Genomic DNA, 26,864 nt, shown 5'->3' with positions numbered 1-26,864 from the left:
GGGGTGTATTGGAGTTCTATGTATTTTTGTTAATTTTTTTCAACTTTCCTGAAAGTTTGAAACTATCTCTCAGTAGAAACTTGAAAAGGTAAGGTCACTGAGCTGCTAAAAGATTATGAATTATAAGATATCAGGCTGTTTTTCCTGATGACCAAGGAAAATGGAGTGGCTTGCAGGGACTGGTGGTTAAGTTTTTTGGAGCTCCTACCAACAAAGCAAATCCTGTTTGCAAGTCAAGATGAACGCTTGATTGATGGTAGCTGCGATTGAAAGGAAAGCCATAGATTCCCTAACAACTGGCTGGCTGATATAACGGTACAAACTCTGGCTTTGTGGGCAAATCCAGCCTCACTGAAGGTCGCTCACGTCTGACGCTCTTAATGCTGTCATTTTGATAACGTGTTTATTTGGGGGAGGAAGAGGATCCTGAGGGTGGAAATAGGCCCTTTGTTGTAATAGGATGGGGCAGTGTTTAAGGCATGAACTGCTGGTCCTTTGTCCTTGCGGAAGGAGGCAGAAGCTTCCTGCAGCTCCTGTGAGAGGAGCTGTGGACGCTGACCCTGAGGCAGTGCCAGGGCTAGGGAGTTTGGGGGGACCTGTGGGATGGAGTGAGGACAGGAGCTGTATTGCATTGTAGCCTTAAAATGGGAATATAAAAGTAACTTCTATTTGTTTTCTTAGCACTTTAAAAAAAGATTCTGATTCATTTGGTAGTTGTTTTTCCCAGGTAGCACGTGGCTATTTTCTTTAGTAGGCCATTTTCCTTTCAAGTTTTCTGTGGTTTGTTGTTAGAGTGAGGAATATATATCTGCCTTGTTTTTATTAGATTTCACTACATATTCTTTATTTTTTTTCTCAAAAAAAAAAATCCCAGGGCATTTCATTTAACTAAAATAATTAACTACTTAGAATATTTTGTTTTCTAGTTTTAACAGTTCTTAAACTGAGGTGTAACTGTCAGTTTAGACTTTTTAAAAAAGATTTATTTTTATTTATCCCCCCCCCCTGCCCCGGTTGTCTACTCTGGGTCTCTGTTTGCTGTGTGTTCTTCTGTGTCCACTTGCATTCTTGTCAGCGGCACCAGGAATCGTTTCTCTTTTTGTTGTGTCATCTTGCTGCGTCAGCTCTGTGTGTGCAGTGCCAGTCCTGGGCAGGCTGTGCTTTTTTTCCCCACGTGGGGCGTCTCTCCTTGGCTGGGTGCATTCCTTGCGTGTGGGGCTCCCTGCACGGGCCCTTGTGGCAGGGCACCCCTACCACTCAGCATTACTGTGTGGACCAGCTCAGCACGTGGCCCAGGAGGTCCTGCGTTTGAACCTGGGCCTCCTATATGGTAGGCGGATGCTCTATCGGTTGAGCCACATCCTCTTCCCAGTTTAGACTTAATAATTGAAATACATCAGTGGCCTCTGTACCGTGCCATACCTCCGGCCTTTGCCCGCCTTGCTCACCTGCAGAAACTTTGAAGAGGAACAGTTGGTTCACAATAGCTCCTGTTCAGAAAGGAAAGCATCAGTGCTTAGTTATTTGTTAATAAAAAAAATATCCTAAAATATTTTTCCTTAAAAATGAATTATAAAACCTGTCCCATGTTTTAGAACCCCTCATCTCAAAAAATGAAAAATATAACCTGGATATTTGGATAGTTACTTTTGAGTCACTTTTCATTAATATGTCCCGGGAAACTAAATAGAATCGGAATGGGATGAGAGCAAGCAAGACAATACAATGACACTGAAGTTCCACTCGTGTATTCGTTTGTTTTTAAAGCATCTTTAAAAGAATACTGTTCGAGGTCCTGTTCCTGAAACTGTGGGCACAAAGCTGACTTAGCAATGCGCGGGGTGCTGCCCTCGCCCTCCCGGATCTTCTGCACTTGTCCCTTGGGCTTTCGTTTCTGTGTTCATTGCCTTTTCACCCCTCGGCTCCGGCGTTCTGGTGAAGCTGGCCCTGGTGTGCTGGTTTGGGTATTCCAGGTTACTTTTCCTAAGGTACAGATGTCCTGCCACCTACAACCCTAGAACTGTTTCTTCCTTCCTTGATATTGAGGGGTTTTTTTTGAGCATGGGAATCACAATTTATGTTTCTTCCGCATCTCTGCCTCCCTCTTTTACTTTTCTTGGGCACGGTGCTTCATAAAAGGGTTCCACAAGCTTCTGGAACAACTGAGGGAAGAACAGAGGTTAGGCAGCATGAGTTCATTCTTGTATTCTGATCCTAGATTTTTGTGAATTGACATTTTCCTTTCAGCACCTCACAGTTGCCTGGCAGGGTTTAGCGTTTGTCAGGAAGAGATCCCCCAGCAGGGCGAGGTCCGCGCGGTGCTGCGGTTGGTCCCGGCACCGGGAGTCTCAGGCTTGTCTAGAGGAAGGTCCGCAGCTTCCCCAGAGGGAACCGGGTTGATTCAAAGGTTGGAAACAAAAGGTCTGCCTTAAATTTTAGAAAGTAGCCTGGATTGTGCATGATTTCATCATTTTTCAGCTTGCAGGGAGCGTTGAAACATTTTTTTTTTTTGCTTAAAAAGGTGATTTAAAAAATACAGCGGAACACCACTGTTTTTTAGAATGGGATTTTGCCAGGAGGGTAGGAGGTAGAAGCCCCTGAGGAGGGAGGTGGATTCAGGAGGACTTCCCCCAAGCCCCTGCGGGGCCCTGGAATTCCGAGCTGCTTGGGGGTGGGGTGGAGCAGCTCTCTTTAATGGTTTCTTGTGGATCTCAACAAAGCTGTGTCAATTCCCTTGGCTTTACAGACTATTGCCCAGAAGAAAAGATGTTTGGTTTTCACAAGCCAAAGATGTACCGAAGTATAGAGGGCTGCTGTATTTGCAGGGCTAAGTCTTCCAGTTCTCGATTCACTGACAGTAAACGCTATGAAAAGGACTTCCAGAGCTGTTTTGGGTAAGATCATCTGATGTAAATGAGCTTGTGTTTGTACACATTCTTAGAGTGAAAAAAAAAAAAAATCTACAGCATATGGAAATATTTCCAAGCAAAGTGCTTAGAACAGTGTGCTAATAACATGATTAAAATTGCTTATTTAAATCTAGACTATTTAAGGACGCTGCTCTTAAAAATGAATCAAACAATACTGACAACCTACTTTTTCCCAGATTATGAAGAGAGCTGCCTGATTATGAAGTCCTTGTAGTTGTAACTAAACAAACCCTGTGTTGTTAACTTCAGTATGTATAAAGGGGTTTCCAGAAAATTACCTGTATTCTCTCATAGTAGTTGTCCTCCAGTAGTTTCCTCTTTTTGTAGTTTTCTCAAATTAGAAATGTCTTTTAACCTAACTTGCTGAGAGAGAGGGTGCTAATGAAGACCGGCTAGGCTGGTAGCTTTCACTTCATCATTGATCCTTGACAGTAAACCTCTGCTTAATAAAATGGACCTTCCTGTCCTGTTAGAAATTAATTTTACCACTTTAGTTTTTCTTACCAAAACATTCCTTGATCATTTATTGTTAATTTTGGACTTTGTAGTTACGTTGAGTTGAAGTTGGCTGGAAAGTATATGACAAGGTGCCTTTTCACCTTTTTCTTTTAATGTCTTCATCTCCAATTTTACACGTTACCTGTATTTTTCTGTATTTATAGTATAGGAAAAAAGGTACTAAATGAAAGTTCCTCAGAAATCTAATTTTTAAAAGTTTGGTGACTCGTTCTTTAGATTTTGTTCCTCCTATGCAGATATAATCACTTTAAAAATTATTAAAAAATTCATTCATTTGATAAAACCAGAAGGTTGATGGCACATTATTTTACCTGAAAGATTAATTGGACACTACTGTTGAAAATCCTGGTGACCAGGATCTAGTCAAGGTCCTAAATCTTACTCCTGTTTATTTTGAGAAGAACGCCTTTGTTTTAAAATGACCAAACTGCAGTACAAAGAATTGATTCATTGGATCTAGATATTAATTATATTTCTGAAACAAACCACAGGAACTGTAGAATAGGATCATCTAAGATTATTAGAAAGTGCATCTATGTAACTGTACTTAATGTCATTACATAAGTGAATATCCTTGTTCTTAGGAAATATAAATGAAAGTATAACAAGTTCAAGGAGAATGACATGTGCAACCTACTCAAATGCTTAGAAAACAGACATTAAACAGAATGATAAAACGTGGCAAAATAATTAAGTTGGTAAATCTGCGTATTGGGTAGGAGTATATGGGAATTCCTTTCTCCTTTTTTTTGTATTTTTCAACTGTCCTGTAAGTTTGAAATTATTTCAAAGGTTTTCTTTTTAAAGTAAAAAGAAGAAAGTGCATTTGTAAACCAAAATGGATACAGGTTTTTTTTTCCCCGAAAAGAACTGTACTCCCCTGAATTCGTTAAGGTAAAGGTGTGACTGTTTTCCGCAGGCTGCAGGAGGCTCGCGCAGGAGACATCTGCAATGCCTGTGTCCTGCTCGTGAAGAGATGGAAGAAGCTGCCCGCAGGGTCCAAGAAAAACTGGAATCATGTTAGTTTGTCTTCCTTTTCACTTGTACCACCTGTTACATTTGAAGTAATAGTGATTTTCCCCTTGATGTAGGAAGTAACATAGCCCCTAGCCCTGAGGTGAGAAGTCTGAAGAGAATAAAGAAAAACCCCTAGCCACTGCTCTGATGTAACTGCGTTAACATTTTGGCATGTTTGGAGGCAGGCCAGCCTGGTGTGGCATTCATTTCCCTGAGGCTGTCTGCTGCCCTCTTTGGACCCACAGTGTGTGCACGTTCACACGCTTTTAAATCTAACCCAGCACTTCTCCCATCAGTAGACATGGAGCCTTTTCCATCTGTTAGGATGACATGTTTGAGCCAGTCCGGGATGGCTGTGGACTCGACTCGGCAAGTTGCATTTATAAACTGTAAAGGTAATAGCTATCTCATAGAGCTGTTAAGAGAACTGTGGTGGTATATAAAAAATACAACACAGAGTATGAGTTAGGTGGAAGCTATGTTAGCCTTTACACTTAGAGCCAGTTCATCTGTTTGTCCACTTCACTTTCCCATGTCACTAGAATTCTTAAAAAATATGAAGCGACACTGGAAATTTTTCTTCATATATTACCTTTTAGTGTCAGGAATTTTTTTTAAAACCTTTTTTCTACACTGGCCTTACACTGTCATTTGGGGGCAGTTGTGCATTATCACCCCAGATTTCTGTGGATCTTGGAGCTTATAAGGAGTTTATTTCTTTCACATCTTATCTGGAGAAGATCAAGTTGTGGTTTTGAATGTGGCAGCAAACTTTTTATATGTAGGTAGAAATCGGCAAATAGTAAATGTGAATGAATGAATAAATAAGAAATGGGACTTTGTGGGGCTGGGCCAGTGGGCCAGCAAGGCTGGGAGAACACGCTCGTCCGTCCAGGCAGCTGCCCTGGGGTGAGGGTGTGTGGTGGAAGAGCAGGTGTGTGGATAGAGGGACCTGGGCTTGAGTTCTGCCCCCTTCCCCCCCACTTTGACCTTCCTTAGTGTGAAATAAGGCAAAGTACATAATTTCTCTTGACCTTGTTTTCTTTTACCCCTAATTGGGTTAACAAAAACTGACCCCTTATTGCTTTGTGGTGAAGTTAAAAATCAAAGGTTATGAAAACTTTTTTAAACTGCACAGCGTCATCCTATAGAATGTTAGTTTTATAGTTAGGCTTGATTTTCCTTAGCCTAGTTGGGTCATTTGCATATCCAATAATGATTATCTCATATATAAATCTATTTAAATTGTCCCAGCAGACTCATGCTATTATTATTAGCCACTTTTTAAAAAAGCCCCTGATAAATAGTATTTATTAAAATGTTGGGCCCTCAAACTCTTGATTACAAAACTGGTTCTCAAATTTGGCTTCCTCAGATAGACATGGGTATACGCCAAAGGGGATACACAGGTGTCATTTTTAAAATGGTATTAAATATTCAGTATTTTCTTCCAGGTGGTAGACGCAAGGGCAGGACCCAGTCTAAAGACTACATTGAAACCAAAGAAAGTGAAAACTCTATCTGGAAACAGAATGAAAAGCAACCAGATCAGTAAACTGCAGAAAGAATTTAAACGTCACAGTAAGTATGAAGTTGGAACAGTAATACTTAAGAAAAATTGCTTTGGTTTGGTTTTTGGCTGGGATGGTAGTATGGGTTTGTTTTTTTGTTTGTTGCATTATAAAAACAGACTCTGGGATGGGAATGTTGACTTGGTAGAGATAATAGTTTATTTCTATGAAATTTTGGAAGTCTTTCCAGTATTCCAAAATGCTCATAAAAGTACTTTTACAAGTAGCCATTTCTTCAAATAGTACTGACACCAGTTTGATGTTTTAATTTTTGACATCTTAATTTTCTAGAAGGCACGTTTTTCTAACTTATTTACTTGATCTTTATGCATGAGGAAATTGAGGCCTGGAGATGTACAGAACAGTACGTAAATCATTAGTGGGCAATAAGACCAAAGCCTGGGGATTCTGGAAAGTAACTTTGAAAATCATAACTCACAGGTTGGAGTATAGCCAGCATCAGGACTTGCAAATTGAAGGGGAGCATGTGTTGTGGGGTAACAGAAGGAGAAGGGATGTCAAATTAATATCCACTCCTAGTGGAGGAGGAGAGGAGGGTAGGGTAGTGGTCCATCTACCTTTTGGAACTTAGATTTCAGATTAAAAAAAATAAACTCAGTACATGTAACGTATATTATCTAACGTCCCTGTCACTCCCAGACTGCAGTCCCAGACTGTTGAATTGAACGCGTTGGTAGTTTTACAGCAAGAATGTTGAGTATTCGCCTCAAGTGGAATAAATCAAGACTGTAGATAGGCTGATGAAGTTTGGCTACCTGATTATATTTAAGCTTAGGCCAGATACTGTGACCAAATGGTTTATGAATGACCTTTTGTGGACCTGTATTGGGATTGACTTTACAGAACTTTTGTGTGCGTGGAGGGGGTAGGGAGGTTGGGGAGACTGCTATAGGGGCCCTGTTAGACTAAATACTACTAATCAAGACAGATGGTTGCCAAACTTATTTTGGAATAATACCCAAAATCTTTGACATGTTTATAAGTAAAAAGAATGGTCGAATAACTACAATTTCAAATGGTTTAAAGATACTAAGCACTTCTAGGTTAGTGAGCTTTCTTACCTGGTTAGCATAGAGCTGACTGCTGCTGCTACTGATATTTTGGGAAGTCTTTTAAGCATGCCATTAAACTTATTCCTTTGAAATTTGAGGGCTTTTTTTTTTTTTTAATGAAGAAAGCTATTCATATATTAGAAATAAATTTAACAGTTAAAATATTAGATATCTTTGTTTTACATGCCTAATTTTACACTATTTTAAGTTCTTTTTACACCGTAATATCTATACCGCGTAAAATTTGCTGTTGTTTGAGCATACGGTTCAGTGGCGTTAATTACATTTACAATGTTCTACCATCACTGCCCTCCATTACCAAAACTTAGTCGTCACTCAAAACAGAAACTCTATCCATTAAGCAATTATTATGTTAACTGTTGTTAAAAATATTTGTGAATTTTCCTCAAAATTTTTTGTCAGTGTCTTGCCATGCAGCGTGTCACAGGGTTGAGGTCTCGTGCTTGTTCACTCGTAGTTGATTTGTTCTCTGAATTGGAGGGCTGCTCCTGGCGCCTGTCCTAGCAGAGGGCATCTGAGCTGAAGGTAAGGGTTGCGGGGGCTCGAGCCCACCTTTGTTATATTGCTGATGTAGCTCTGGAAGAGCAGCTTTACAAAGCATGTGGCTATCTTCTCCACCCAGAGATTGACTTTTCTGGTTTGTAAAGTTATATGATGTCTTCTGAGGGCAAAAACATTTAATCGTGTTTTGCTCTGCTTGTAATGAATTGCCTTTATTCCATATTAAATCAGGATCTCTTGTTTTTCCTCTTTAGGTTAAGAGACATCTTTGGCTTTCAAGATATTTTCTTTGTTAACTTTAGTTTTCAGAAGTTTATTTATAATATTTCTTGGTGTGGATTTCTTTGAGTTGATCCTGTTTGGGATTTGCTCAGCTGCTTGAACCTGAAGGATTTTTCTCTGTTGTATACATTCTATTGTTCTTTCAGACTCTTTCTCTGTCCCGGCCATTGTGCTGCTGAGCCCATCCATTGTGCACTTAATTTCATTTATTGTGTTTTCCACCTCTAAAATTTCCATTTGGTTCTTTGTATCTTCTATTTCTTTTCTGAGACTTTTAAAAAATTATGTTTTTCATTAGAGATCTTTTCTGAGTCTTTTTATGTTTTCATTTGCTTCAGGCATGTTTGTAATTGTTCATTGAAGCACTTTATCTTGTTGCCCTGTAAATCTTTGTGATATAATTCTAACATCTCTGTCATCTTGGTGTTTCAGATTGAGGTATTCCATATTTCATTCTTGGTATGGCAAGTGATTTTTTATTGCAAACTGGCTGTTTTCATATAGTTAGGAGACTGGATCTCATTTAAACCTTCAGTTAAAGCTGATGCTGTTCCAGCAAGGGAGAAGGGCAGGCGGGGCTTGCTACCTTGTTACTGCCAAGGGGACTTAGACCGACAGGTTTGCCTCTCGACCTCTGTGGCCCCTGAGGTGGGGTGGGTGCTCAGGCTGCAGGGCCTCCACTGACAGTGGCGGTCGGTGGGCCTTGGAACTGCTGGGCGGTGCTGCAGGAGGTCCTGCCAGCGCCAGACCCTCTGACGCAGTGTACGGGAGCACTTCGGAGTGGACTCACAGTGTGGGAACTGAGCCTTGGCTGAGGCAGTTGGGATTGGCCCATAGTTTTTTCTGCAGTGTGTGGTTGGAGTAACACGTTTCCTGTCTCAGTAGGCTGGTCCTTTGGCTAGGGTTTCTTTTGTTGGGTTTCTTTTGTCTGTGCTTGTTGGCGTTTTTGGGTTGATGTATTCTTCAGTCCCAGTTGTGGGCAAGTAAAACCCAAGGAACACTCACACTGTATCCTCCTGGGTCCTGAGGCCTAGAACTGGTCTGTGTTCTGTCTACCGTTCCAGGTCTTAGGTGGTTTTATGTAGGATAACTAGAGCTTTTAGTGCTTAGTGGCAGGAAGAACAGGGAAAAATATATCTACTTCATCTTCCTGAGGTCTCCATTTTCTTTAGAAACAATTTGGTACGAATATTTTCAAATACCAGTAGTGCATTGAAAACAAAATAATTTTCTATTTTTACCAACACACCCACTGTTGTTTGCTGAGGCTTAGTTGCAAGGATGTATAGTGAGATTGGAGTTTTTCTCTCTTGCAGATTCTGATGCTCACAGTACCACCTCAAGTGCCTCCCCAGCCCAGTCCCCTTGTTACAGTAACCAGTCAGATGAGGGCTCGGACACAGAGATGGCCTCTGGCTCCAGCAGAACACCAGTCTTTTCCTTTTTAGATCTCACATACTGGAAAAGGTAAAAAAGCAAAAAAAGCTCTCTAATCAACGAACTCTTAATTACAGGCAATTGTAATTCTTTAGCAATGAAATGGCATTCGGCAAACAGCTGGTAGCACACATGGTTGGAAGTGGATTAAGCAGGAATTGAGCAGAGTGTTGGGATATTGTGTGTTCTTCCTATTAAAACTGATTTTAAATAAAAATCTCATCAAGGAACTTAAATTTCCTCTCATGGAGTAGACTAAGTATTCTCACCAGTTCTGTCACTGAAAAACGTATACATGCTAGAAATACATTTTTTAAAATCTTTTAAAAAGACATTGGTAAACAGACAAGTTAATTAGAAATACTCAGGTCAAAAGCTGAGAGAATGTGAAGACCCCAATGTCCAAAAAAGGTAATAGATTAGGAAAGAAGAGATAATTCAAGGAGAAAGTGGCCAAGATTTTCAGGTTCACAGGTTCAGGAAGCCTAATCAAATTAAAAGCAAGATAATAAAAACAATTCATACACACATCGTAGTAAAACTATGGATCATGGAAGACAAAAAAGATCTTTACGCAATTAGAGAATAAAGACATTTTCAGAGGAACAACAAATACACAAAGCTGAGTTTTCAACATACACAAAGCAATCCAGAAAACAATAGATCAAAACTTCCAGTATTAATCTCTTAACACTAGCTTTCAATCTATGTAGCAGAAATATTCTTAATGAATGAGGGCATAATAAAGACCTTTGAGTTACAAAAAAGAAAAATATTAGCTGCCAAACAGACCCTCACTAAAGAAAATTCTACATGGACAAGGAATACTTTCCCAGGTTAAAATTTTGGAGGAAAAAAAAAAAAAAGGATGAATATAGCAGTAAATAATTGGGTAAATTTGAAACACAGTGACAAGTTATGGAAGAAAAAAAGAATTAAAAGGAAACAACATATAAGTTGAAGTGAAAGATGAGTTAAAGCATCCTAATGTCCTTTGTATTATTGAGAACAGATATATTAAATAACTTTAGACTTTGTTAAACTATTTACTATATTAAATTTTATGGTAACCACCAGAAGAATATAAATAAGCATGTAAAACTTGTAGAGTAGAAGGAAAGGTTATGGATTACTTAGCAAATGAAACTGAAAGAGAAATGATGTAGTTTTAATATGAATTGACATACAGATTTTAAGCAAGAAAAAGGTTATTAAAAGTAAAAAGGTCACTATTCATTGATAAAAAGATTAATTTCCCAAGAATATTAAACATTTGCATTTAATAATTTCAGTGGCCTAAGTTGACGGCATAATGCTCACAAAATTATTAGGTAAACTATTAGGTCAAGCAGAAATATCAAGAGGGATCTAGAACAGCACAGTTTACAAGCTTGAAACAAGCCCACACATTACATACGCAAACTTGATATGTGGTGCATGGTATTAAGAACAGTAGGAGAAAACGGATTGTTTAATAAATGTTGCCTAGTGTGTTATAAACAGCATGGACATCCATGTAGAAAGATAATACCTCAATCCCAAAAGACACAAAAATCAGTATAAGAGAATATCTTTATGACTTGGGTGAGAGGGATTCCTTAGGATAAAGTACTAAGCTAAAAAAAGCAAAAAGACAAGTTTAACCATCTTAAAACTTAAGACTTCAGTTTATCAGATGACAGAGGAAATGGCAGTGGCATCTAATATGTATCCAGCAAAGGCCTGGTGTCTGGATTCATAAACAGTTCTCAAAAGCAAGAACAGGGCCAACAGAAAAATGGGCAAGACATGAACAGGTATTAGGTAGAAGTCTGAGTAGCCCATTCACCTTTATTTGATAATAAAGGAAATACAAATGAAAACTTACGTGAGATGCCATCTCGTTGAAAGTCGTAATCCTCCATTACAAATGTTGGAAAGGAGATACGGGGTGGTGAGGACACTTGTCAAGTGTTGGTCAGCTGTGTCAGTAAGTAGCACTTTTGAGTAAAGTTGAAGATGTTTATATCCTGTATGCCAGCAATATAACCTAGAGAAAATGTATGCACAGATATATGTAGCAATGTTTGAAAGCAAAAATTCTCCATTAAACCAACATTTCTCTGGGAAAGAACAAGCCCTCAGTGTGTGATGGAGTGCTTCCCAGAGCCCAGCCATCAGCACTGCCTTCTGAACAGTCCCCGTGTGTGTAAATCTGTAATATACCATTCTCTGTGGCCTGTTTTTCCTGGAAGAAGAAGAAAGTTTGACAGGCCATCCTTTTTTGGTACTTAGAAGTAGCCTTAAGGGAGTGGATGTAGCTCAGTGGTTGAGCACTGCCTCCCATGTATGAGGTCCCAGGTTCAATTGCCGGTATCGCCTTAAAAAAAAAAGGTAGTACATCTATAATTATTTCTCTCTGTGTGTGTATGTTTATGTATATATAATAAAAACCATCAGTCTGTACTGGGGGAAAAAGCAATTACAAATTGCCTTTTAAAAAAAATTTCTCTCCCCCTTCCCCCCACCCCTGTTTTCTGCTCTCTCTGTCCATTCACTGTGTGTTCTTCTGTGTCCACTTGCATTCTTGTCAGGGGGCACTGGGAATCTTTCTCGTTTTGTTGTGTCATCTTGCTGCGTCAGCTCTCCGTGTGTGCGGCGGCACTCGTGGGTGGGCTATGCTTTATTCATGTGGGGCAGCGCTCCTTGCGCTTGGGGCACCCCTGCATGGCACGGCACTCCTTGTATGTGGCAGCACTGTGCATGGGCTAGCTCACCACACAGGCCAGGAGGCCTTGGGTACCGAACCCTGGACCTCCTCTATGGTCGGCGGGCGCTCAAGCAGTTGAGCCACATCTGCTTCCCATAAAGTGCTCTTAAACCACACACACACAAAACTCCATTAAAAGGAATGTGTATAAATAAATTGTGGTCTTTGCGTACTATGGAATATTTGACATAAGTTATAATGAAAGTTTTGTACGAGTGTATGTATGAATCTCAATTACCTAATGTTGAACCAAAAATTTTTTTTGCACAATACACTGTGATTTCAAAAAACATGAAGTGGAGAAATAAGTATGCAAGTGCAGTAAAACTATGATGTATGTGTATATTTTTTAATCAACTCAATATTTAATTAAAATCATCAGCTCTGCCAGCCTGTTTATGGTCGCTGTTTTCCTTCAGGGGGGGTGAATTTTGGAGGAGACCATTAACAGCTTTAGGAGCAGCCTCTGAAACCGGCAGTTGTCTCTTAGAATGCCTTCTTCCCCTTTCATACTTGATAAAATTCCAGTGTGGCCTTAAAAGAACGGGGTAATTCCCATTGCCTGGGAGCCCTTTCCATTTGAAATGTGCCGAGATGGTGGAAGTGGAACTTCTCATCATCTCTGGCTAGTTTATAATGATAAGTCGATTTCTTCTTTTGTATTTCTATTTTTCTGCCTATTAAGGTATTTTGTTCTCCCCATTTTCTCTTTTAGACAGAAAATATGCTGTGGGATTATCTACAAAGGCCGTTTTGGGGAGGTCCTCATTGACACCCACCTGTTCAAGCCTTGCTGTAGCAACAAGAAAGCAGCTGCCGGAAAGCCGGAGGAGCCGGGGCCGCAGCCTCTGCCCCTCCCCACTCAGGAGTGGTGACTGCAGTTTATGCAAATGGGGAACAAATTTTTTTAATTTTGGAAAGATAACAAAGTGACCCTTTTAACATGGATACTTGCTATTCTGCCAAAAGACAATTTCTAGAATGGTTTTGAATGGGTTATTCTCCCCCCACCCACCCCCCAGTTCCACCAACTCTGAAGCCAGTTTCTAGCTTACTCTAAGAAAAAGAAGTGTACATAATATTTAAGATGCTGAGTATTTCATAGGAAAGCTGAATGCTGCTGTAAAGTGCTCTTTAAGTCTTTTTTAAATCCCCTTCTGATGAATGAAATTAGGGGAATTTCAGGGGACAGATGGGATTTGCTGTATGATAAACCGTATGTAGTTTTAGTCTTTTTCTATATTGAGAAGCAGTGGTTGGGGCATTTTTTAGCTGGCTACACTTGTTTTCCCTTATGATAGTAAATTTTTCATAACTCAGTAACATGGACTTGCCCCTAGAGGTATTCGTTTAATGATTTTGAAATATTACGGTCTTGCCAAGGTTCTGATGGTTCAAACCTGTACTACTGAAATGTCAAGCAGGACAGACTAAGCTTTCCGGTGCAAATACTTTGAAAGAGAAAGTAATTACTAAATATACAGAGAGGTAACTTGACTGTATATGTTGCATCCTGTGTCACCTCCCTCCATGTTAATATTTGATAAAGATTTTGATTTATATGAAACTTCTAAAGCAGAATCAAAGCTCCTCTTGGGAAGCGGCAGGGCTTCAGGATCAGCGACCCTGTATGGATAGCACCAAAGCATGACCACCTGGTAGAGAACACACACTGTTAAAAACCTTAGACTCTGAAAATAAAGTGCGTGTCTTCAAGATGGCACAAAACAAAGGTTAATGCTTCCTGGGGCATGTTTCTTAGAGGGCTTGCCGGGTGTGTATATAATTACTTTTGTTTATGTTCTGTGACTGTTGGTGACTTAATTGAAAATCTGCACAATTCAGTTTTAGCTCTGGATTACTTCAGTTGACCTTTGTGAAGGTTTTTATCTGTGTAGAGTGGGTGTTTGACTTGTTTTAACCTATTAGGGGTTTTTTTCCTTTTTGCTATATTTAAAGTAAAATTCTACTAGAAGAAAAGCGGTGTGTGTTCATGCCGAGTGGGTTGGTTTTTGGTTTGGCTTCTTCTAGTCAGGCTTTCTGAACGTTGACATGGTAGGTGGTAAATCCTGAATATGGAGCTCTTCAGTTCTAAAATCTCCATTAAAAGCCTCTCACTTGAATCCAAACCAAAGTACTCTCATTGCCTCATTTCTAAAATTTCAGGGAAAAAAAAAGTCATCAGTTCAGATTTTTCATGAGGGAGGAGCATTTTTACCTACCTTTTAATGACATGACTCAGTGCTTATATTATTTTTAAAACTGGATTTTAAAAATTGGGTAGTATAAATAACATAAGGAGTGAGCCTCTTTTTATAGGCACCACATAGTTTTATAGTTCTTAATCTAAATTTAAGATTCTCTTATTTCTTCCTTTGGGAAAAACCTACATGCTACATGCCACCAAATGCACAGACTACACCGTGAGTGGGGCCGGCTCTCCCCCAGCCTTCGGGGTGTATTACGAGAGCCCCAGTCATTATCCTCTTCCTCCTGAGTTACATTTGAAATGGTGTTTTTTTTTTTGTACATTTTGACTGCAGTATTGGTGGTAGAATATACTATGATATGGATCATCTCTACTTCTGTATTTATTTATTTATTACTAGACCTCAACCACAGTCGTCTTCTCCCCTTTCCACCTTTCTTTGCCTGTAGGATGTACTGTATGTAGTCATGCACTTTGTATTAATATATTAGAAATCTACAAATCTGTTTTGTACTTTTTTATACTGTTGGATACTTATAATCAAAACTTTTACTAGGGTATTGAATAAATTTAGTCTTGTTAGAAAATAAAAAGTTTTTTTTCTGGCTTTGTTGAAAGGTGTTTGGTAAGAGCAATTAATGTTTTTGGCCCTCACAGATACTTAATTTAGGCCCTTAGTATTATAATAAGCCACGAGGGAAAAAAACTTTCTTTGCTGAGAAAGACTATGGAATAAAAGACATTTTAACTGATTTTCACAGTGATTAGCCTAGTGGCTCAGATGATTCTAACAGGAAGAACAAATGTCCCTGGTATCTTGATGTCTGTGATTTGCTGTTACTGTCTAGAATCATGGGAGGCACCATTCAGAATATAGAGAAATGATAAAAGTTCGTTATCGGGCAAGGTGGGCTTGGCCATTCAGGGTCAGACCTGTGTTCTCCAATTCTTGGCTCTGCCCACTTTACTAGCCACATGAGTCACTTGGCTTTTTCGACCTCCTTTCCTCTTCTGTAAAATAGTTACCCATTTCCCACAGAATTTGGAACCCCAAGAGGTGTAATCTGTATCAAAAAGTTTTGAAAACAGATTGTTTTACTACCCTGGGAAAGATAGATCCATGGCCAAAACTTTTTATATGATTGTTAAGGTATAAGTTGCTTGGGTAGTCCAGGCCATTTTGCCAGTGTCTAATCTGTTCTTGTTAGGATGTCAAGGTAACCTAGGATAGGAAAAAGGTGATAGCACCTGGCTCTTGCTGTGTGATAATTAGCACGCGTTTCCTGAGTTCCTGGGGTCTGGAGCCTGCTGGCAGCCTTGCCTGGCTCTGTGCCCCTGGGGAGACTGAGCAGAGTGGTTTCCTTGTGGGTTTAGGACTTTTATCTGCTGGCCCCTGGGGGCACCCTCAGGCCTTGCCACATGGGGTCTCTGGGCCCCAGCCAGAGGTGTGCAGAGCAAGGCTCTGGCAGGATGGTGCCTCCTTAGGTCATACCCCCTCTGGGAGGGCATTTCACAAGGCAGGACCACCAGGTGAGGAGGGGGCTGTCTGCCGTGGTGCTAGGTGTTACCTAAATCCCTTGAGCCCTCCAAGGCAAGTGCTTTCTTAGCAACCACAAAGAAAATGTGAAAATAGCCTCCCCTTACGAAGCACCTACTATTTGCCAGTTGCTTTTGAACACTAAACAGTTAGCTGCAAAGTGAAAATGAAGGTAAGTGGAGGCAGGTGCAAGAAGGTCGGGTGACCGATCCCAGAGCCTTTGCTCTCCAGTTGGGCCCTCCTGCTCCAGTAATGGTGACGTTTGGGCCTCTTGGTTCCCTTCCTTCTCACGGCTGAAAATGAGGGGCAAATTTTACTCTTGTGCAGTGAGGTTGACCTTTACTCTGAGTCAGTCAAATTTTGGTGATGTTACATACTATCCCTTAGTGGAGAAAATGGTTCCCTGGAGGTTTAGTTGAACACAGCTGGGTATTGTGGAAACTAAGGGCTCCAGAACTGCCTTCTCTGCAGTGAAGAGTGGAAGATCCAGAGAGCCTCTTGGTTCAGCATCCTGTAACAGTTTCCTGAACTCTACATATCAGCCTTATAGTGCCCTGGCAGTCGTTTTTGTGTGATGGTCAGTGAACTGGGAAGGGAGGAGAAAGCCAAATAGGCTCAAAGATAATTTCGCAGGCTCGTGTTCTCAAAGGAAGGGAGCAGAGGTTCTGTCTAACAGCTTCTTAGCCGTGGAGTCTGGTTACTGATTGTCATCAAGAGAACAGGTATCGCGTACCTCACACCTGGTTAGAAACTGCCTGTGGTGAGGAGGGGGCTTGGGCACGTTTGCTGGGTTCAGCGTAAAGGAGCTTGATCATTCAGTTCAGAGACGGAGAAGGTTCTGTCAAAGCCCGCCCTTTGTCCCAGTGCCTGAAGCTGGGGAAAGGTAATTTATTCTTGTAGAAGTTCTTTTCTTCATATTTTGATAGCTTACATTAGTGTAGCCCTGTCCAGGTGTTAGTTTTTTGCAACTATAACGGAGAGTGTTTGTTTTATATTTACATTTATATGTAGATCTCAAAAATTAGGTAATAAAAACTCAAAGATTCTTCAGCAAGTCAACTGGTAGAGTTAACGTAGGGGCTGAACAGTGTTGGTCATTATGGGTTTTTTTTTTTAGGTTACAATGTAGTCTTCCCCTCCAGCTCCCTTTACTGTCCTGTTCAGTGCTCATTCTGCCCCAGTGCTCCGTGGTCCCAACCAGTCTTCCCATGGGTAATTCCAAGGCACCGTCTTCCCCGTGTGCCCCTCAGCAGTGTTAGGCAGTGCTAGTTCCTTTCTCAGGCTGACTGGTAACTTCCTAGTCCTAGGTTTTTTACCTCACTGAATCCTCTTCACCCAGGCTTCATTCCAGCCTCTTCCAGACCATGTCCACTCCCACGGGCCCGAGGCTGTCTCGAGCGGCCACCCCTGGAACTTTCCAGCAGGCTGGGAGCTGGCAGGAAGTAGAAGGCATACACAAATTGGGTAATCTGAGGAAAGTTTAATAAAGTGGCTTTTACCAAAGCGCGCAGGGAGTAGGAAAGCCCGGGTGCCTCTCCCAGTGCTGGTGAGGAGCTGTTAATGTTAGGGTGCTGCTCCTCAGGGGAGCCTGAGGGGCTGCTGGAAGGGGTGAGGGGCTGGAGACAGCGGGAGAAATGAGCAGCCCTACCCCGCGCTCCAGTTTAGCCCCCCCCATTCAGATCAGATCGCGGGGGGCCTTGGGCCAGTCCATCCATCAGCCTCCACACCACAGAGGAGGGGGTGGGCAGGGGGCGGCTCAGCACGACCTCAGACCTGCGGTCCAGTGCACGTTGTGTCCCCTTCGTTTAGGCATCGCAGCTGAAACAAGCTGCCCCTCGGTTCCCCTCGCACTCGACTCCCTTCCCCAACACCTGGCTTCTTTGAAAGAGCTCAAGCCAAATCTAAGAGGTCACCACCACCTCATTTCTTACCCAGTCAATCAACTTGTGTCACAAGTTGTGAATTTCCTTATGGGTGTCAAAAGAAACATGTCCATTCTACCCCTAAAATAGGTCTTAAATCTACCCACTTCTCCCCATCTCCGGTCACCCAGTGGTCAAAACCACCCCCAAGTTTCCCCTGGACTTGAGCAGCGCAGCGCCTGTACCGTTAGCTATGGCCGGGTCTGTGGAACGCCGCGGTTCACCGTGGGTGTTCAGTCCTGGCTGGCATTGATGCATTTTTATCTAGTAACATACAACCTAAAATTTCTCCTTTTGACCACATTCAAATATATAATGCATCGTGAACAAATATGTTCACAATGTGCTGCCTTCACCACGTCCGCCACCGCTGCTCGCCATCAATTCCATTAGAAGCGCTGTACAACTTGAGCACTAACTCCCCCTTCCCTACCCACCCAGCCCTTGGTAACCTGTTTCTAGCTTTTGACCCTGAGTTTGCTGGGTCTTACTTCATATCAATGAATGACATGCTGTGAATATCTGCCCCTTCGTGCCTGGCTCATTTCACTCGACATGATGTCTTCCAGGTTCATCCATGTCGATTGTATCAGGACTTGGTTCATGTTCACAGTTAAATAATATTCCACTATGGAAACACCACATTCTGTCCAAGAGTGATCTTTACAGAACAATAGGAATGTCATATGCCGACTTACGTGTGTGAAGCCCAACGTGTTGGCTCCCACCTGTCTCTGCTTCACTAGAATGCCGGCTCCCCGAGGTCAAGGAGATTCTCCCTCTTTGCTCAGCCTCTGAATTGTTCAACGACCTTCCAGTGTCGCACGGTTCTTTAACATGGGCTGAAACGTCATCCGACCCCCACCCAGCCGTCCCGGTGCCTTTCCACGCATCGCAGATCCTGTGCCGTCTCTACAGCCCTCTCCCTCGGCAGCCGGTCCTCAGCCTCCTGTTCTCAGGCCCTCGGGGCCTTCCAGGCGCCTGCCCTTCCCCTGCCCCAACACGCTGTTCCATGCTGAGTGGGTTCCTGGGAGCTCGGCCACCTCTACCTCCCAGTGCCCGGGGGCATTCGGTGGGAGTGGAATAAATACTAACTGATAAATTGCCACTTTGTGTTTTCAGAAGTGTTCATAGAAGAGGTGGAATTCGTGCCAGTGGTCTTGAACTGCAATCGACAATTTAAAACGGTTTTTAACTGTGAAAACTAGAAGTTGAGAGGAGTGCCTCACGGGGATCCTGAGTTAACATGCTACACCTGCCTTGTCTCCTGCCCTCAGGGCAGCTACTGCTTGTGCTGGCCGGGAAGTTAAGTGGTGACGCAGGGACGCCTCACCCCTGCATACTAAAGCACGTGTCTCCTGGGAAAAAGGACAGGCTACACAACCACAATCCCACTGCCACACTTGAGGCAATTCTAGTATGCGCTAGATCTGTAGAGAACACAGGACTCCAGCTGTCCCGAAGTGTCCCTTAGAGCTTTTTCTATCCAGGATCTAGCCAAGGTTCACTCATGCATCTGGTTATGTCTCCTTTCATCTGGACTCTAGTTCTCCATCTCCCCTCCTCTCTATTGTGGGCTCTAGTACCCCCATCTCCCTCCTCACTTTTTTGGTTAGTTTGTGTTAGAAGTTCAGTGAACTTGAAGCGTCCAGGCCAGTGGTCTTGGATAATGTTCCATATCCTGAATTTGCCTGGTTTTGGTTGATTTGGGTTATGCTCTTTAGCAAGAGCATCGCATGGCTGTGCGGTGCCCCCTTACTGCTCCACAGCGAGAGGCCACGCTGAGATTGGGCGCTGGCCGAGATGGTGACTAGCAGGGCTCTGTTTTAAAGGGCGCCTTTTTCCATTTGTAAAGAATGACTCTGGGGTGCTATTTGAGGCTCTCACCTGTGTTCATTGGGCACCTATGTGTAGGGGCCTACTGTGCGTTCCAAGCAGACCTTTGGCACTTGAAATCGTGTGGCTAGAAGCCTTGCGGTCCTGTTGGAGAACCTCACTTGAGAGGGTGTGCTTTATCTGCCATTTAATGGATTTATTTTCTTTTCTGGATTCCACTGTGGTTCCCATTGAGAAATACAGCTGTGATGGATCTAAGTAAGGGTGCTGTCGCCGTGGCTTATCTGGGTAAGCAATGGGGTGGAGTCAGAAGACTCGCTCAGCTCTGGTTTTGCCCTTAATGGCCTTGTGCTCTCTGATAACTTCCCTGAGCTCGTTTGTTTCTTCCGTACACAGGAGGAAACGCGGAGCAAGAGCTGAGCAAGAGCTGTCCTAAGAGTAAGATGAGAGGGTGCTAGATAAGGGGCTGCCCCTAACGGGTACGCAGGGGTGGTCTTGTTCACCTTTATTCTTGAATCTTCAGCACTGAGGTCTAGTGGATACAGCAGGAAGGAAACCTTATTACCTTGTTTACGGTGGGCACAGGTGAGGTCTTAAACAGGTCACGTCAAGACAAAAAAAAAGAAAGCCCTAAAGTGTCCTTAGGTTTCAATGCTTAAAGGAGAAAATGTATTTACCACAGAGTTACTATGCTTTGGCAGCACATGAATCCCAGGATTGGGAAATTGTCTAGAGGGCGTGAAGCGATGCCAGGTCATTCTAATTAAGCTGCAGTCTCGGCATGAGTTCTGGAGCAGGGTGAACTTGGGTACACCGTAGCCGTCTGGGGAGGCCGGTCCCTAAGACGCGCCGAGAGGGCACAGCACGCCCTTAGCCTCCAGGCAGGGGTCCCAGCGGCCCTGGGTGCTGACAAGCCGGTGGCCGCCCAGGCCAGCCAGCCTGTCCTGTCGAGCAGGTCCAGCGGAGCCGTGTCCCGTCGCATTCTGCAGCAGTGCTGTGCGCTCCCGATCCTGCTCGTGCCAGTGCCACTCAGCGCCCGGTCCCAGGTGCTTCGCGCTCCAGCGGCTCCGGCTCGCTGCCCGGCAGACGCCAGGTCTCTAACTCTTCTAGGGAAGCCAGTGATGGGGATGTAGTTGGGAAAACCTCATGGCTGTTTCTAGATGCTAGTCTCTCAATTACTAGAAAGAAGGAAATGTCTAAGCAAAATGAAGAAATCTCATAGTAAAATATTATAATTTGTGTTTTCTTCTGGAGAGCTGGAAGCGTTTCATATATACCCAGTAAACAATGAGCCATTGATAGGGGCTGCCACATACCCCTGCCAGGAGCCCTCTGCTGCTGTTTGAACCAGCGGCTTTTCCCTGCCGGCCGTGCCGCGTCCCTCCTGTAGTTTTATATACGTGTCCGCAGGGCTGTGCTACCCACAGACCAGGGCCGTGCCTCGGTTCACAGCTGCGGAGAGCCAGCTGGCCGAGGAACGGCAGAGCTGAGCCCTGCTGCGGCCGGGCAGCTAAAGAATTCTACCAGCTCAAATGGAAGCCTTCGGAAAAAGAATATTTTTAATATTAGGAGACAATTTCTCCTTCTTTCTGATGAAGATAATTTTAATCTTTAATATAATAAAATCCAAAAGCCAACCCTCACCATTTATCACAAAGGAGAAGGAAAACATACTTCTTGTGTTCTCCTCTAAATGCCCTTACCCCAAAAGATTGCCATTGTAGATAAAGAAACGCTGCTGTGGGATGCAATTCTTGATATCACAGATACTGTGTCCACAGTCCTGAATCTTTAGAACAGCCTGGATGTACAAGCTGATGTCCAGCCAAGGTCAGCAGTTACCAAGGCCTCGCTGGACCCTGCCGGGCTCTGGTCGTGACTGCAGCGTTACCCGTGGCAGGCGGGAGTGAGGCTCGGCCACCAACACGCACTGAGTGAAAACACGTACTCCCAGTTCTGTGTATTTTCCCTCAGCTTTTTAAAAATTTTTTATGTTTTTATAATGTACATGTAGTTAGTAAGTGCTACGTGTACATCACTCAAAAAAGATACTAGGGCTGCCAGTCCAAATTTTCTTACTAATTGGAGAAAGGTCGAAAGATCTGGAGAGTGCTGTGCCCTTCTGTGTATACAACACATGTCAGTAAGAAGTTTAAAAATATTTGGAGATCCCTGGTCTGGGAACTGTAGGAGTGATGGAGGGTTGGAGTGGGAGCTGCAGTTTTCAAGTATGCGGGATCGTTTTGCTGCGCCCTTAGGGAGGGTTGTGTCCCGAGCAGTCTTAGCCTGGAGGGAGAGGAATGGCTCGGCGCCAGAACCGTATCCTATTACCTGCTTATCAAGTGGTGGTTTCCTCTCCCACAGTGTGAGGTTTCCTTCCCCTCCATCTCACGCAGTGGGGTGCTCTTCAGAATGGGATATCCTCCCTCAGGAGCAGAGCTAAGTGTGCCAAAAAACAAGACAAACCTGGGGCTGCCTGGAGATTCCAGTTTCTGCCTTCTGCCTCCTATTCTTTCGGGTACCCACAATTCTTGGCCCCCAATTTTTTCCTTAATCATGTTGGAACTCTTTAGAAAATAGTGGGATTGACCAAACCGTTTTTCTCATCAAGGATTAGTGCCTACACGTGCCGGTTAAAGTACTGAGGGCGCTGAAGTGGGCCGGGACAGATAGGGGTGGCTTGCAAGGCTCTTATAATTAAGAGTGGGGTTAGAAAATTAGTTTAGATTCAGCAGTTGTGAAAAAGTTCTTCAGCTGCCCTGACATGACGGTAATAGAGGAAGAACTTGAGGAAATAGTAAGAGAAGGTTCAGTTGGAATAGAACTAGAACATTTTGGGAGAATAATTGTTAGTGGTAAAAATGAATGTCGTTTCACAGCAGTAAAATACTAGATGCCCACAGCATCAGAAGTGCCTCGGTTTGTTTACGGATTCAATCCTGTTTTTAGAATGGGGGGCTTCTGTCCCACACCAGATGCTGATCGGGCCCTAGGGCTGTTGGGATGAAAGCAGTGGAAGTCCACCGAGGCTACGGGCAGAGTGCTGTTAGCTCAGGGGCAGGGCCCCAGCCACCCCGGCCCACGGGGCGGAGCAGGCCGCCATTGATGGAGCACTTTGTGCCAGGCACCGCACAAGCACTTTAGTACATTTTAAAGATGGCTCCACAGAGCTACTGTCTGTAAAAGGACATCTTTTACAGACATCTGTAAAAGGAGATGAGAAAACAGGCTCTGGAAGACTAATTAGTGAAAACAAATGTGATACCAATACCAAAAATTCTGTAAATTAGGTAGAAATCTGAGAAACTAAAAAATAATCAGAAACATTTATCGATAAAAGGAACAATTTAACCACTGAAAATTCAAGCTATTCCTGGTATGCTTATTTCTAAACTTTTCAGCAGAATAGGGCACTGTTAGAAGTGTATGGCTCCACGAATTTTAACACCCGAGCTCGCCGAGGTAGCTTGCACCCAGGTTATAAGTACCCCAGAGTCTGCCCGCCCCAAGCCCCAAGCCCCTTCCAGGTCACTGCCTTCCCGGGGATGAACTGCCGTTCTGATGAGTTCTGCCTGTTTTTAAACTTTATCTAAAGGGATTTAGCACATACTCTTTTCTGTCTGGCTTTTCTGCTCGAACTTAGGTTTGTGAGATTCATCCAGATTGCTGCACCTAGTTTAGGTCATTCATCCTCCTTACTGCATATATAATATGTGTCATAGTTTGTTGATAGGCCTTTGGGTAGTTTCTATTTGGGGCTTCAATGAACATTCTAGAACGTGCCTTCTGGTGAACATATGGATGTATTTCTCTTGGGTGGATAGCTAGGAGTGGAATTGTTATATTATCGGGTATATATATTTTCTATCTTAGGAGATATTGCTAAACGTGTTTCCAGCGTGTTTGTACCATTTATACTCTACCAGCAATTCCAGGTGCTCTGCAGCCTCGCCCATGCGTGGCATTTTGCATCTTTTTCAGGTTACTGTTTCGATCACACTGTGGCGTTAATCTGCATCCTCCGTGTCTTTTCATGTTTTTATTGGTCATTTGTATATAGTTTTGTGAAATGTCTGCTGAAGACTTGTTTTTTATTGAATTGTTTTCAAGTTTGCTATCCACAGAAAATACCCTCAGCTCCCCTTCGTCGTGGTCCACGTACCAGCTGCGCTGGAACAGCTTAGGGAGGCCGCTCGGGGTTTACTGACCCGCATCGCCAGCCGAGCGTAAAGCCCTCGTTTTAGGTACTTTTCCCCCTTAGGAGAAAACCAGTGACTTAGTTAGATGCAGGTGTCAAAGTCTATGTTAATTTCTTGTGCGTGTGTATTATGAGTATGTTAATTTTTCCTTGGTCGTGAGTATCCTTACCTAATGAGAGGGCAAAGCACTTACATGTTACTCATGATCATCTTTACCACGGAGCAAATTAAAAATTCATCCAGTCTGTGCATATATTCACAGTGTATACATTTTCTCAGCAATAACAGAGATCCCTTGGGTGGGGGGAACAAGCTAAAAAATTTCCTGAGGAAGATGAGAACGGCAGCCAGGCTGCAGCGGCGGAGATGGAAGAGGAACCCAAGACGGCGGGCAGCGCGGTTCTGAAGGAAGCTGTGGCTCAGAGAAGGATCCATTTTCTTCTGATGAAGCACCAGAGGCTGACAGCGAGGATGGGGTCGCGCCCTGTGACAGAGAAAATGGGAGTGCTGCAGAATCTGCTGTTGAAACTAGCACGGGCTGGGCTGCCATGGCTAAGATCCTGAGCGGAAAAAACCCTAAAAGTAAACCTACCATCTTGGCCAAAACAAAGAGCTGGAAAAGGAAAAAGGAAAGTTAAAGCAAGAGAGAGTAGAGAAAAGAAAACAGCCTGGTAAGACGTGGGGGAGGGAGGCGATGTGCAGAATAAAGCCAGGGGCTGTCGGAGATGAGATGGAGACCTCCAGAGACTGGCAGCAAGGGCGCGGCGCGTTACTTAAAGATGCGCAGAAGCATGAGAAGAACGTTGGTGAAAAGGCTAAAGAAGTGGGAGGCTCTAGGAGGAAGCGTGCTAAGTTGATAAAGTTTCTAAGAAAGATTTCATCAGTGTTCTTAGAGGAATGGATGGAAGGACAAATGAGAAAAGTCCTCCCAGGAAGAACCCAAAAGCCAAACAGGCTGCATGGAGACGGAGGGTGGCCCGGGGAGGGGGCCTCTGTGAAGGCTTCGTGGCGGGGGCAGCTGTGGAGAGCGGGGCAGGGGGGGCGGCCGGGGCACAGCGGGCCAGGTCTGGAAGGGACTGCGACGCGTGAAGTGCCATAGGAAGCAAAATCGCCAGTCGTTTTAGTTTTCTTGGAAAATTCTTCATGCTCTGAATGATGGGGAATTCCAAGGCTACCATTTGTGAGAAAGCCATAAGACTTTTTACTTGGTTTACGGACTTTGCTCTTTCCCCTTTCCACATCAAAGCTTGTGAAACTCTATTTTCAAGGCTTGTGAAAGTTGTAGCATTGTTTCTCAAGCCATTTTGTAAAAGTAAATATTTCTTCTTGGACACCAAAAAAAAAAGTGTCCCTGGCATATGCATCTTTCCACCCCAGCCCGCAGCAGCCTCAGTCTCGTCTTCCAGCTAGAGCTCAGTTTTGGTCTTGTCTTCTGGTAGTGGCTTCTGTTCCGTTGCTATGTAAGCAGCCTTCCGACTCAGCGGGTGGCAGAAAATTTAAGGCTTTTTCCCTACAGCTTTATTCACACAGATGAAATACTGGCAGGGAGAAGAGATGGGGAGACTGGTTTCTATTTTGTAGCTCCAAAGAAGAAAGTTTGGGGAAAATTGAGGAAATCTATGTTTGGAAAATTAGAGAATAAAGGAAAATGTCTTGATCAATAAAGAGCTGATAACCACAAATGGTTTCTGCAGGTTCCTGTGTGTCCCCACTCACACTCGTGACGGCAGCCCAGGTGGGTCTCCAGAGAGGGACTGATGCTAGCCAGTGTGATTGGACGGTGCTGGTTCTGAAAAGCAGCCAAGGTCATCAGAGCGGAGGGCTGGGAGACAACGAGCGGTGGCGGTGACCCAGTCGTTTCTAGATGCTGATTTTAGTCCTTTGCTGACAGAGAAAACTGATATAATCTGTGCTGCAATCAGGTCACAATAGGTTGGCTGGAAGGGAAGGCAACACAGAACTTTACAAAATAAAGGACAGAGAGAAACAGGAGAGGAGATCAAGGTGGGACCAGGGGACTCAGAGCTTCTGGAGCTGAGAGCCTCGACCGTAGTTTCCACCTTGTATTTATTAGAAACTACCGAGCAGCTGTTTGCTATCAGAACTGCAACATCATCTACAATAATAGGTAACAACTGCAACACCTACCATACAGCAACAGCTACACTAGAACAGGTGAAACTTTTCCCCACATTTCCCTCTTTTTGTATTTGCTAAGTCTACGCAAAATAATGTTTCAGTGATTAACAAAGCTTCCTGCATGATATTTTCACTTTCAGGTTTGAACAATACTCATTAAATTTTTTCTCAATACATTCAACAAGGTACATTTACAAATCACCTACAGTTCATCTTATCCTTAAGTACACAATGTTTCATTATTAAAGTTCTGACTAGTATTCAAGCGTTTTATACATACTCTTTAACTGCACAATAAACAATAAGACTTCCAACTAGCAGACATTTAATAAATAGACTTTCATTTCTCATGGACTTAATATTCCCAAACAACAAGGCTCTATAGGCCAGGACTTGATCAAAAATGATCTCATTTTCCCCAGTTTGTGTAGTGCTTTCAGCAGTTTCACTGGACCTGGGGCCACCTCCAGTTCACAGGCTGAGTCGTATCCACCTTCTCCCTCTTATGTTTTTTAAAGCAGCCTGCTGGAGGTCCTCCTACTCCCGTGAAGGACCTTTCCTAATTAACACATCTTCGTGAGGGATAGAAGATTTTTAGTATTCCAACAATAGTACTAATTCTGTTAACATGAGAAAACATTGTACTTTATCAAATACAGTAGATGGTATAGTTTTGTCTTACCCAACCAAACAACATTTAAGAATTTGATAGAGGGAAACAGACTTTGGCCCAGTGGTTAGGGCGTCCGTCTACCATGTGGGAGGTCCGCGGTTCAAACCCCGGGCCTCCTTGACCCGTGTGGAGCTGGCCCATGCGCAGTGCTGATGCACACAGGAGTGCTGTGCCACGCAAGGGTGTCCCCCGCGTGGGGGAGCCCCACGCGCAAGGAATGTGCCCGTGAGGAAAGCCGCCCAGCGTGAA

At 43.3% G+C, this 26,864-nt stretch overlaps 1 protein-coding gene and 1 pseudogene across 5 annotated transcripts in view; both read left to right on the top strand.

The window, feature by feature from the left end:
* Positions 1-14,915, top strand: part of SINHCAF (SIN3-HDAC complex associated factor) — a 38,249-nt gene extending 23,334 nt beyond the window's left edge. For all 5 annotated transcript variants that reach the window (XM_023584491.3, XM_071210242.1, XM_058283010.2 and 2 more), the window contains exons 2-6: positions 2,747-2,894; positions 4,369-4,468; positions 5,921-6,047; positions 9,231-9,381; positions 12,816-14,915. In XM_023584491.3, the coding sequence (XP_023440259.1) occupies positions 2,767-2,894; positions 4,369-4,468; positions 5,921-6,047; positions 9,231-9,381; positions 12,816-12,975 (666 nt within the window). In that variant the 5' untranslated portion in view covers positions 2,747-2,766 and the 3' untranslated portion in view covers positions 12,976-14,915. The remainder of the gene's footprint in view (positions 1-2,746; positions 2,895-4,368; positions 4,469-5,920; positions 6,048-9,230; positions 9,382-12,815) is intronic.
* Positions 14,916-21,409: 6,494 nt separating this feature from the next.
* LOC131274749 (RRP15-like protein pseudogene) lies at positions 21,410-26,155 on the top strand (annotated as a pseudogene).
* Positions 26,156-26,864: the final 709 nt, after the last annotated feature.

This window comes from Dasypus novemcinctus, chromosome 20 (genome assembly GCF_030445035.2).
Source record: "Dasypus novemcinctus isolate mDasNov1 chromosome 20, mDasNov1.1.hap2, whole genome shotgun sequence".
In the NCBI taxonomy this organism is placed as follows: Eukaryota; Metazoa; Chordata; class Mammalia; order Cingulata; family Dasypodidae; genus Dasypus; species Dasypus novemcinctus.
The sequence above is the reverse complement of the archived record's forward strand: the minus strand, read 5'-3'. Positions and strand labels throughout refer to the sequence as shown.